At 47.8% G+C, this 12295-nt stretch overlaps 1 protein-coding gene across 2 annotated transcripts in view; it reads right to left on the minus strand.

Annotated features, from left to right (window-relative positions):
* The window catches only part of cacna1fb (calcium channel, voltage-dependent, L type, alpha 1F subunit), a 65013-nt gene that overhangs the window by 5692 nt on the left and 47026 nt on the right, over nt 1–12295 (minus strand). For both annotated transcript variants that reach the window (XM_029155071.3, XM_029155070.3), the window contains exons 23-31: nt 7621–7680; nt 7430–7536; nt 6756–6843; nt 1553–1660; nt 1351–1403; nt 1042–1188; nt 771–972; nt 542–700; nt 351–461 (exon numbers count right to left, since the gene is read on the minus strand). In XM_029155071.3, coding sequence (XP_029010904.1) covers nt 351–461; nt 542–700; nt 771–972; nt 1042–1188; nt 1351–1403; nt 1553–1660; nt 6756–6843; nt 7430–7536; nt 7621–7680 — 1035 coding nt within the window. The remainder of the gene's footprint in view (nt 1–350; nt 462–541; nt 701–770; nt 973–1041; nt 1189–1350; nt 1404–1552; nt 1661–6755; nt 6844–7429; nt 7537–7620; nt 7681–12295) is intronic.

The raw sequence follows: 12295 nt of genomic DNA on the forward strand, positions 1-12295 counted from the left end.
CTGAAGGAAAAGAAAAATTCTGATTCAAACAGAGTTGAGACATGAACGAACGTCACAGCAACAGGATCCAGTTCCATAAAGGACCAGGCCATTGTGATTTTATATAGACTTCATCCAGTCCAAAAATAAAGGATTTAATACATATCTCTTAATAAAACGGAACCTTTCCACTGTACAGTAACGTTCATGAGTGATATTACAACAAATGAAAACTTATGTATTCCCTTAAAGAAAGCTGTAAAACTTGCTTTTCTCTGTGGAATTGCACTGGATTCATCAAACAACAATCAGTTAGGGTCTAAGGACAAACAACTTTATAGTGTCTACTTGTTCTAAAGCTGTTTTCCCACCCGGAGTCTAAGAGCCAGCAGTTTCAGCAGCATCTCCACAGTGAAGAGTCCAGTAAACACCATGTTGAGGATGTCCATGATGGAGCTAAAGCTTTTGGACTGTTCGTAGTGCTGAAAGACACAAACATGTCACCTTCTTGTGTATGTCAACACAGTGGGAGCCAGAGCACACTTCTTCTATAGTAATTCACCTGGATGGCCAGAGTAACAGTGTTCAGTAGAATCAGGACGAACATGACATATTCAAACCCTGTGGAGTTGATGATGGACCAGAACTTATACTGGATCGGATTTTTTGGAATGTAAAGCTTCAGCGGCTGGGCCTTTAGAGCGTACTCAACACACTGGCGCTGAAACAGGGAGATGCAGATTTTATTAGACACCAGCGTTGGTCTGAACACACTGTGCTAAACTCTGTACCTGGTTCTTGTCCAGCTCACAGTTCTTGTACTCCTGCTCTCCCTGCTCTCTGAAGGTGATGATGACAAAACCCACGAAGATGTTCATCATAAAGAAGGCAATGATGATTATGTACACGATGAAGAAGATGGAAATTTCCACCTGGTAGTTGTAGATGGGACCGGAGTTTTCTCCGTTGGCATCGATGGCTTTGTACAGCAGCCTGCGAGGGAGAGGAGTGGGTCAGTGAAGGAGAAGAGTGTGCAGCTCTAGTAGGGAGATGGATACTCACGCTGGCCAACCCTCAAAAGTAGAGACAGTGAAGAGCGCCATCATCCCCATCAGCACATTATCAAAGTTAAAGTCGCTGTTCTGCCAGATCCTCTCTCGCACCATTGGATGAGTCACATCTCCATCTTTATACACAACAAAGGTGCCTCTAAACACACACACACACACACACACACACACACACACACACACACACACACACACACACACACACACACACACACACACACACACACACACACACACACACACGTCACATCTATGTGGCTGAACAAACACCTGCATCTACACTGAGGAGATAAAGACTCACTTGCACTGTTCAGGAGTGTGTTTGGCTTCATCTGTACAACGATAGAATTTACCCTGCGACACAAAACACACACACACACACACACACACACACACACACACACACACACACACACACACACACACACACACACACACACACACAGAGTTCAGACCGGTGGCGTGTTTACTGGGGTTTACATTGAAAACAGAACCAGTGTCACCTTGAACAGCTGAACTCCAATACAGGCGAACATAAACTGCAGCAGAGTGGTGACGATCATGATGTTTCCGATGGTTCTGATGGCCACAAACACACACTGGACCACGTGCTAAAAAACACACACTCATTAATACACGTATACTTACAGTTTTTTACAAATGATTGTTTCTGTAACGCCAATAGTCTGGAGGAGGTCACTAGGTAATGATGAGCTATGTCAAGTCTGTAAGGCAATGTTCCTGACTGATGACTTTCAGCCATTCCATTATGTGGCAATTCATTATTCCTGACATGTGTTGCCTTTCGTCCAGGATCACAGAGAAGTCTAGTTTGGTTACTCTCTCATCTTCTGTATTGTGAAGTTCCTTCCTTGTTTCCTGTTTCAGGTTACTGTACCTGATCTGCACCTGTCTGCCATAGTCATGATAAGCACTCAGTCACACGTCATATTAATGGTTAATTTGTTGGTTTGATGATCTGTTGGTCCATTGGTCCGCTGCTTTGTTGATCCATTGGTTCGTCGGTCTGTTGGTTTGCTGGTCTGTTACTATGTTCGTCCACTGGTCTCATGGTTCGTCAGTCTGTTGGTCCGATGATCTGTTGGTCAATTACTCTGCTTATCTGTTACTCTGCTTGAACTGTATGTTCCTCTGTTAGTCTGTCTCTATGTCCTGTCAGGGTCTCTACATTTCTATGGAAAAGAAAAAATCCAGTTGACACCAAGACAGATAACGCAGAAAACCAAAGAGGTATACCAAGTGGAAAGAAATAATTAGAGATAACAGAATAACAGGGTTTCATTAGGCAGATATGCCATTAGAGTGCATTAGTGTCATGGAGAAACATTAAAACCTTATAAATTATAAATAAATTGAGCAGACAGGCTGATACCAGCCAACGTGTGCCTCTTTGTAAACTATTCACAGATGTCATGCCTTAGCATTGTTACCATTATGTTTGCCTGTTTGTGGTTTCCTGTTTTATTTTGCTAAGTTCCTGTTTAGTTCACCTTTGCTTTTCAGTCATGTGATCACCAGCTGTTTCCGATCAGTAATTACTCTCTGGCATTTAAGCACCAATACTCACCACTCTTGTTTGCCAGATAGTTTGATCACCTACCTGTTCGACTCTCCAGTGTTCTCATCTTGTAAGTCCAACCGTGTACCAAGTTTTGATTTGTGTTTTGACCTCGTCTTGCCTGCTCCCTGTCGGTACTGTATTGAACTTTGCCTCTGTGTCTGATTCTTGCCTGGAGACTAACCACTCTTGCCTACTCCTTGTCTGTGCTGTCACTGGGATTATTGCTAACCTGTGTACTGACCTTTGCCTGTCCAACAACGTCTATAATAATTACCTACAGATGGAGCGGCAAATTTTCGTTGCCTCGTTGCTGCAGGATTTCACACTGATCTTGTCATGACATTAGCATGACTTAGGTACCATTCCACCAAGCCCCCCTACACCAGTCATGACCCCCCACTGTGATGTACTTAATGCGTGGCTGCCTTGTTAACGCCCCCTAAACCTTTTTTAAGAAATGACCTGCAATTGCACATTCATGCACCAGGTGGAGCAGTGATGTGTAATCCAGGCCCACAGGCAGATTAGAAGTGAACAGAAATGAGCGTCTTAAATGTAAAGTAGTTTGTAACTGAATATAAAGTTATTTATGTCTAAGCAAGTAGAAAATTACAGGTGTTATGAATACAATGACCTTTAGTCAAACATTCAGTCAACATCCACATGGATATTTTATTTGTTTTAATTATACTGTATTGTTTGTATTACTGTATTGTAATGTTTAGCTCTAAATTTACTGGCATTTTTTGACAAATACCAAAAGCTTCCTTAGTCTGAGGGAAGTTCCATGTCATCTTCCAGTTTGGCTTCACTTCACACTTGCAAAGAAGTAGCTCGTTACGTGAACAAAAGACACAAAAGTGAGTAGGTGTGATGAACCCTCCCCCAAGAAGCACACCAGACTGAAAGAGTTGACATGACTCAACTTCCACACAACTTCACCTGAGGCATAAAAATCAAATATATTTGTGAACTGCTTAAAAAGAAAATTCTTCATGGATCCATAACTTTAAAGGTTCTACTCAAATCAAGGCTCTGTTAACATAATGCTGTATGAAGGAATTTAGTTACTGTCTATACAGTAGGTCTCCCTCAGAGGACCAACAGCCTAGTGGTTAAGGCACAGAAGCTCCCAGCTAGAGACTCCTGGTGTAAACTTGCCTCTGATGTCTTTTGTTTACCACACAAATTCAAGTGAAACAAAATACAGAGACCTGCATACATATGTGTTATGAGTTATGCCTTTCAGTTCTGTGTCATTTCAGTCACCTTTTACTGCCAAATGTCACCGCAATCAGCTGATTGTGACTGCTCAATAATTTTAAAGTTAACTTACAGACTTTTTTTAAAGCAGAAACATTACCAAGAGTGCAGGAACCTTCAGTCTGAGTAAAGTTAGGCACTATCCTCTATTTACAATAGGCTTCACTTCACACTTGTAAAGAACTGGCTCATCAGTTGAACAAAGGACTGTAAGATGGTGTGAAGACCATGTCCCCATGAAGGACATATAATGTAGAAGCTCCTTGACAAACATTTCTGCTCTAAAAGAATGTAGTGACCCAACTTTCAGACAACTTGGTTTAGAAAATGGTCAAATGAACTGGACGTTTATAAAATCTGTAAATAAAACTTTTTAAAAAGAAAGTGTTAAGTCTATGGCTTTAGGATATAAAAGTTATCTTATAAGTGATGGATGGATAAGGTAGTTCACAAATGTATCTGGTTACATCACATCAGGTAACAACACTGCAGGACTCTGGTGCTTTGGGGAGAAGGGGGTGGTGTGAAACCAGTCTAACTAGTGCTGTGGATTGGTCGTTCTGTCTGAAAAGAGGCTCTCTATTGTTATGTTCATCTAAGCTTGATTAGAACATTGAAATGTTCTTTTTTTAATTTAAAACAGCTCCTGAAGCAGGCAGACTGACACACACTACATTCAAGTGAATAAGAATAATATATAGAATGAGAATTTAATAATTTCATTAGGTACTTTTGTGAAGTCCAACTCAACCTAATACAGCCAGTAACTGATAAACCTCCAGAAGGTAGTTTGGCAGCGTGAGCTGCCGATGCTTATCTATGATTAAAAAAAAAGTTAGTACAACATTCAATTCTGAAATGAAGTCAACTTTTCGAGTTTTCTCAACTTTTTAGTTGACCGTTTAGACAGACTACTGTCTGTCTGTCTGTTTGTCTGTCTGCCCTAGCAAACAGTGTAGAACTGACATTATCAGATCTATGTCCTGTTCTCAGAACTGTGCCTATACTTGCTGTTTGACCCTAACTCTACGGGTCAGATACTAAAGCTCCACCTTTTGGTTTTACCCTGGAATTGCATCTTTGGTGCTAAAATGGGGGTGGCCTCATTAACATTTTTAACACCTTCCCCGGACAGACCAAGGGGGGGGGAGGGGCTGCTGACAGTCGGCTGATAAGGGTGTGATAAGTGTGTGATCAGCGTCAGAAAGGTGACTGACAGTCGACTGAAATCAGCGAAAATGAACCGCTCCATCTGTAAGATCACGTCCTGTTTGTGCTGTGCGTTTAGGTCCTCCTCCATGTGATCGTGACAACAGGTAGGTTAATATTTCTCCACAGACATTGTAAATGAGAACTGTACTACAAGATAGGAAGTGTTAATTTAGCATCTCTAACTTTTTATTGACTGAACACACCTGGTCAAGGTAATCAGTAGGAGCTGGGGCAGGGAGAGGTGGAAAAGCAGCAGAGCAGTGGCCCTCGTCGGCATCACTTTGACACCCCTCTTTTACAGAAGTGTGGCCTTTCTGTTGGATTTGGATTTGTGTTCTTGATCTTCTGAGATGAAAGATTTTGACTATATTTGTACCTGTAACGCTACCCTCACCCCTCTCGTCTGCTCTGTCCAGAATGTCTTTAAATGAGTGGCCTTTGTTATTCAGATGGAGATCCACTGCTGAAACTGGGCCTGTATATGTTGTTCGTCTGTGCTAGGCCATCCTCCTGTGTAGTTGCTGGTGAGTTTCACCAATGTACAACTTTGTGAGAAAATTTCACATGGATGACTGAGAATCTTCACCGATGTGTTTTTCTGTTAGTTCAGTTTTTCTCTCATTGTTTCTTTTGGCCTGTGTGGTCCTGTCCTGAAAAGTGTGTCCCGCTTGCCATGATGTTTGGTCTCATGGTTCCTCTTACTGTTACTGTCACGATTCATGTTTCTTAGTTACGTTTGTCTAGTCATGTCCGGTTTTATTTTGTTATCATTTCCTGTTTAGCCCACACCCAGTCTACCCAGCTTTACTTCCTGTTATCACCACCTGCATCTCATCTGTAATCAGATCATTTGGTATTCAAGCTCCACCTCTAGCCATAGTTCCCTGCCAGATTGTCTACGTTGATTCCTCACTAGCATTCCAGCATTCCTTGACCTCTTGCCTTAAGTTACTGACCTTGCTTTGTCCTCGACCCTGCTCTTGCCTAGTCTATGACCATCCTGTACTGTCTCTGCCTGCTCCTTGTCGGATCCTGATTGCTACTCCACCGTGTATGACCTCTGCCTGCCTGACCTTGCTAATAAACCTTGTCATACTCAAGTCAACGCTTTGCATTTGGGTCCTTTCTCCATTGTCAGTTTGTGACACTTACTTTTCATTCATGTCTATTGAATCATTTATCTAATAACTATTTTTCATGTGGGTCATGTGTTTGGGTACTCCTTTTGTTAGACTGGCCATGTGCTGCAGGTTTAGCTGGCCTATATGTTGAGCAGACCAAGTATGATAGATATTACCCAAGGCTGGGTAGTCCAAATATTTCCCTGCCAACCTGCCTCTTTTCTCCCCGTGTCAAACTTTTGAGAGAGAGAACAGGGACAGGACTGGGGATCAGCAAGAGACAGGCTGAGGTTAACGATTTCCTGGTCCAGACTTCATATCAGTGAATACAAACACAAGCAGGTTCAGGCAGATGTTTCCTAATCAAGACAATTTTTTAGTTCCAGGCCAAGACCATCAGGTCCTGAAAGAAACCACCTAGAACTCTGTCAGGACCCACAGCTGGTGGTTTGGACTCCTCGTCCAGAACTACCAGGATCATTACATCTTGAATTAGTCAGGACAATTGAAGACACAGATGTGGCTTACTTTGAGGCCTTTGGCTCTGTTAATGGCCCTCAGAGGTCGGAGTACACGGAGCACTCGGAGGATTTTCACCACTGAGATGGCACTGGAGCTGCAGACACAATGCGAGAGGAATGTAGAAGCTACCTGCAACACGTATTCACGGCTGATGCCAGTTCAACTAATTTCTCTCTGACTGGATACTGAAATAGATCAGTTTGATTTAAGCTGTGATTTGTGTGTGTGATGTGGAACATCTACAGTGCACTCATTAAAGAAGTAGAATAATATCGAACCCCAACCTTTCTAATTCTTTCTTGAAAACCTGTCCTAAGGCTTATTCGAGCAGATTCCTGTAGGATACAAGCAGTAGGTGCAGCCTCCTTGTACATTTATACATATCAACCCCATCTGTAGTTAAAACGATTTGGACGTCATGTGATCATTTCATACATAAAGACAACCTCTATGTGCCAAACTGCTGCTAGAGTAGAATGGGAGTTTATACTCCCATTCTACAGATTAATACTTTGTCTTCTAAACATTTTACTATTAGTCGTCTCCAACCCTGTTACTAAGTTTTATTTTATTTTTTTCTTCTCATTAGTTATTCGACATGTAGATATTCCTCCAGTGTTTGTGCCCGCTGCTTATGTTTGTAACCGTTAATAATATATTTGTATATGCGGAATACTAACTGCAGGAAGAAGGAAACAAGTGAGACGCTGACGACCAGTAGATCCAGCAGGTTAAACCAGTTCCTGCAGAAGGAGCCCTGGTGGAGGAAGGCTCCATGGACTGTCATCTGTACCAGAGACAAATGAAGAGGTTAGCAACCAGATCAACTGTCTGAACAACAGACTTATTCTGAATTGAAGCTGAATTTTACCTTTAACAGGATCTCCACTGTGAAGATGGACGTGAAGGCGTAGTCGGCATAACCCAGAATCTGCATGGAAACACAAACATTACATTAACATACAAACAGATCACATACACATACATTAGGCAGCAAACAAAAATGCAATTGCAAACAAAAGGCCAATAAACAAAATGTTAAAAAAGGGAGTAGGAAGAAGTATAGATCTACCCCATGTGCCTTATCAGTTTTAGTGTGTTACATCCAAATCATATCATATCCTATCATATACATGCATACAACATATTTATTTATACACTCAAATACAATCCTAGCTAAATATATATTTATATGCTCGCTGGATAGCTCAATCGGTAAAGTCACAGGACTTGCATGCGGGGGGTTCCCGGTTCGAATCCCCGTTAGGGCAAATAGGCATCCAGTGTGGGTCCTTGGGCAAGACCCTTCAAGCTACCGCCTACCTCATATCCAGGATGGACTATCCAGGATGAAACATTCAAGATCCATAAGTACATCAAGGATAGGGCCCCGACAGATGACGTGCTGAGTGAATGTCTCAGGCAGTGGAGAACAGAGGATGAGATGCTGGAAGAGGGACCATCATGGGAGGACAAGCACGGGATGTCCCACCGGAACATAACTGAAGTGGCTGATCTCAACAAATCCTACCAATGGCTTGAAAGGGCTGGGCTGAAGGACAGCACAGAGGCACTCATCCTGGCTGCACAGGAGCAGGCCCTGAGCACCAGAGAGAGCACCAGGCCCTGAGCACCATAGAGGCCCAGATCTACCCAAGGTGTGTGCAAAGAGGCCCCAGAGAAGGTCCAGCACATAACTGCAGGGTGTAAGATGCTGGCAGGCAAAGCATACATGGAACGCCATAACCAAGTGGCTGGCATAGTATACAGGATCATCTGCGCGGAGTATGGACTGGAAACCCCAAGGTCAAAGTGGGAAACACCTCCCAAGGTGGTAGAGAACGAGCTGCTGCTGTCAGACTGTACAATCAGAACTGTTGACCACGTCCCACTACAGTCACTCATATATATAGCATATATAGCGACCTGCTCTGCTCAACATTTGTGAATCTGTAAATAATCATTTATATTTTTACCGGTACAAATTTTATACTTATTACTGTGCAATAACCCTGCAATGACCTGCAATGACCTCATACTCATTCCAACTTGTACATAACAAAAACTGTTCTGTATTCTCGCTTATCTGTACTGCTGTTGTGATAAGTAATTTCCCCACTGCGAGACTATTAAAGGCTTTCTTATCTTATCTTATCCTACCATATCGGGCCCAGGCTGGCAATTGGTGGCGGGGCGGCAGAAAAGAGACCGCCCAGGCAGTGGATCCACATACCCCAGGTGCAAAACAGGACCCCCCAACAAACCAACCGCACCACACGCATAAGTACTTACACAGACACATACGCAAACCCACACCCACATCAACACACACTACCACAAACTCGCTCACAAAAAACCTGTCAATCATACGTGAACCCATGCACTCTCAGATACATTCTCACACCCACACCATTCATTTGTTTTCATTCATGGGGAGGGTAGGTCTCTGGCCTGCCGCCCATGTGGGCCCAAGCAGGGCCCGCAGCACCTCCTGGGCCACAGCTGGCTTCACCCTCAGGCTCCAGTGAAAGAGCCCACCTCCCGGCCCTGAATGTATGTGTATGTGTATGTGGCTAGGTATGAGGAACTTTGGGGGACCACCAGTTCCCCGAGTGGTCCAGCAGTGAAGGTCTTGTCCACTGGCCCCCCAGAGGCAGCATCCAAAGTACTGGATGACCGGAACCCAAGCTCCAAGCGCCGCCGCCTCTGTTCGCCACTCGGACCCAGCTACAGAGACCCAGCCTCCGCCGCTCTCGGCGCCTAAGACGACGGTCAGCCGCAAGCGCTCCAGACGACGTCAACCCTGGACCCAGCACGGTTCCGGGGTCCAGGGTCCAGAGACCTTGGTTGCGGTGGTCGAGCAGCTCTCCTCCCCGGCAGAGGATTCCCTTGGTTCCCCTACTGACTGTGTCATGTCAATTGCAGGCATCCCAGATAGCGTCGCACAGTGGATCCACCTCCACTGTTCTCCACCGGTTGCGTTCCTCGTTGGCCACCTGATGAACACTGCTGATTCAGCAGCAGACCAGGGCACAAGGGAGGAACTCATCCTGAGGGAACCTGCCCCGCGTGAGGCCCTGCAACTCCCAGGCCTGCAGCCAGCAGCCACACCAGCTCCTGCGTCTCAGCCAGGTCAGTCTTGCCACGCTCAGGTTCCAGTGCAGCCCTGCCACGCTCAGGTTCCAGTGCAGCCCTGTCACACTCAGGCCCCAGCCCCAGTCCAGTCGTGCTCTGCTCAGGCCCCAGCCCCAGTTCAGTCGTGCTCTGCTCAGACTCCACCCCAGTTCAGTCATGCTCTGTTCAGGCTCTAGCCCCAGTTCAGTCGTGCTCTGTTCAGGCTCTAGCCCCAGTTCAGTCGAGCTCCGTTCAGGCTCTAGCCCCAGTTCAGTCAAGCCATGTTCAGGCTCCAGCTTAGCCTTGTCGCATCCAGAGTCCAGCTCAATCCGGTCACGTCCCAGCTCAGTCGAGTCACGTCCAGGTCCCAGTCCAGTCGAGTCACGTCCAGGTCCCAGTCCAGTCGAGTCAAGTCCAGGTCCCAGTCCAGTCGAGTCAAGTCCAGGTCCCAGTCCAGTCGAGTCACGTCCAGGTCCCAGTCCAGTCGAGACACGTTCAGGTTCCAGTCCAGTCAAGTCACGCTCAGGCCTTGTCCCAGCCAGAGAGCACCACCCGTCAAACAAGTGCTAGTCACACCCAATCAGGCCCGATGTCTACTCCGTCGAGCTCGGCAGCTGCAAGCAGCCATGCCGGCTCCAGTGAGGACGCCGCTCCAGTCCCCTTCGACCCAAAAGGGGTCGTTCCTGTTCTTGTCGGCTCCGGTAAGGACGCCGTTCCAGTTCCTGTTGGCTCGGTAGAGGCCGTTCCTGTTCCTGTCGGCTCCAGTAAGGACGCCGTTCTAGTTCCTGTCGGCCCTGTAGAGGTCGTTCCAGTCCCTGTTCCTGTCGGCCCTGTAGAGGTCGTTCCAGTCCCTGTTCCTGTCGGCCTCGGAGTTCCTGCCGCAGTCCCAGCCGACCTCGCAGGAGTAGGTCGCGTCTGTTGCTGTTCCTGTCGCAGTCCCCGCCGACCTCCAGGAGGAGGTCGCGCCGGTTGCTGTTCCTGTTGCAGTCCCCGCCGACCTCCAGGAGGAGGTCGCGCCGGCTGCAGTTCCTGTCGCAGTACCTGCCGCAGTTCCTGCCGACCTCCAGGAGGGGGTCGTTCCTGCTGCAGCGCCTGGTGGTCCTGCAGAGACTTTCGCCATTGTCCCTTTGTGCACAGGAGCCGTTCGGGGAGGTGCCAGAGGTTCCTGCGACGCATCAGCCCCCGGTGGACCGGTCCCGGTCACGCTCATCTCGGTTCCTGGCGACTCGGCTTCGGCCGCATCTGCATCTGTTCCTGGCGGCTCGGCTCCGGCCGCATCTGCATCGGTTCCTGGTGGCTCGGCTCCGGACGCATCTGCATCGGTTCCTGGCGGCTCGGCTCCGGCCGCACCTGCATCGGTTCCCGGCGGCGCGGCTTCGGCCGCATCTTCCTCAGCTCTTGGTGGCTTGGTCCTGGCCAGGCTCGTCTCAGCTCCTGGTGGCTTGGTTCCGGCCACGCTCGTCTCGGTTCCTGGTGGTCCGGGTCCAGCCACGTCTCCACGTCTGCCCTCGTCTCTGGTCCCTGCTTTGTCTCTGGTTCCGGCCCCGTCTCCACGTCTGTCCTCGTCTCTGGTCCCTGCTTCGGCTCTGGTTCCGGGCTCGTCTCCACGCCTTTCCTCGTGTCTGGTTCCGGCCTCGCCTCCATGTCTATCCTCGCCTCCGGTCCGTCTGCCGTACTGGTGGCCTCGCCCTCGTCGCCTCCTGCCGTTGGGGTGGCGCTGCCTCCTGCGGCGACGTCTGCCGTCGTTGGGGCCGCTCACCTGGGGAGCGTCCCCTCCTGCCACGACAGTGGCGCGGCCTCTGCCGTCGTCGGCCACCACGATCTGGGGATCCCCAGAGCATTTCCGTCGGAAGGGGGCTGGACTCGGTTCCGCCCTTCCGGACCCCGCAAGCCGTCGTGGCGGACTTCCCTGCTGCCACCCTCCAGAAGAGGGGGCTTCTGGGCCCCATGGGGCCTTTGGGGATGAACTCTGTAGACTCTCTGCTCGGGTTTCTGTGGACTCTTGTTTGGACCCTCCTCCGGTCCTCCCTCCGCCCACCCTGCTTGGTTGTCTTGTCGGGGAGGGATTCGGTCCCTCCTCCTGAGACCGCCCTCCGCCCGCCCTGGTTTGGGGGGAGGGGCCTCCGTGGGCGCCGTGGTAGAGGCCCTAGGGGGAGGGGTACTGTCACGATCCGGTTCCGCTCTGCTTTTATTTTGTAAGGACTCACTTGGTCATCCATGTCATGTTTTGGTTACAGTTTTCATTTCCTGTTTTATTTTGGTAGCACTCCCGGTTTCTGTTTCTGTTCTCGCTTTACTTCCTGTTTACCCGATGTCACAGCTGTTCCCTCTCAGTACCGGTCCTCATTATCCACACCTGCACTTCATTAGTCCTTTGTATTTAAGCGCCACCTCTCACCCTTGTAACTTGCCAGATTGTCTAGTCATTATAC

This window comes from Betta splendens, chromosome 7 (genome assembly GCF_900634795.4).
Source record: "Betta splendens chromosome 7, fBetSpl5.4, whole genome shotgun sequence".
NCBI lineage: Eukaryota > Metazoa > Chordata > Actinopteri > Anabantiformes > Osphronemidae > Betta > Betta splendens.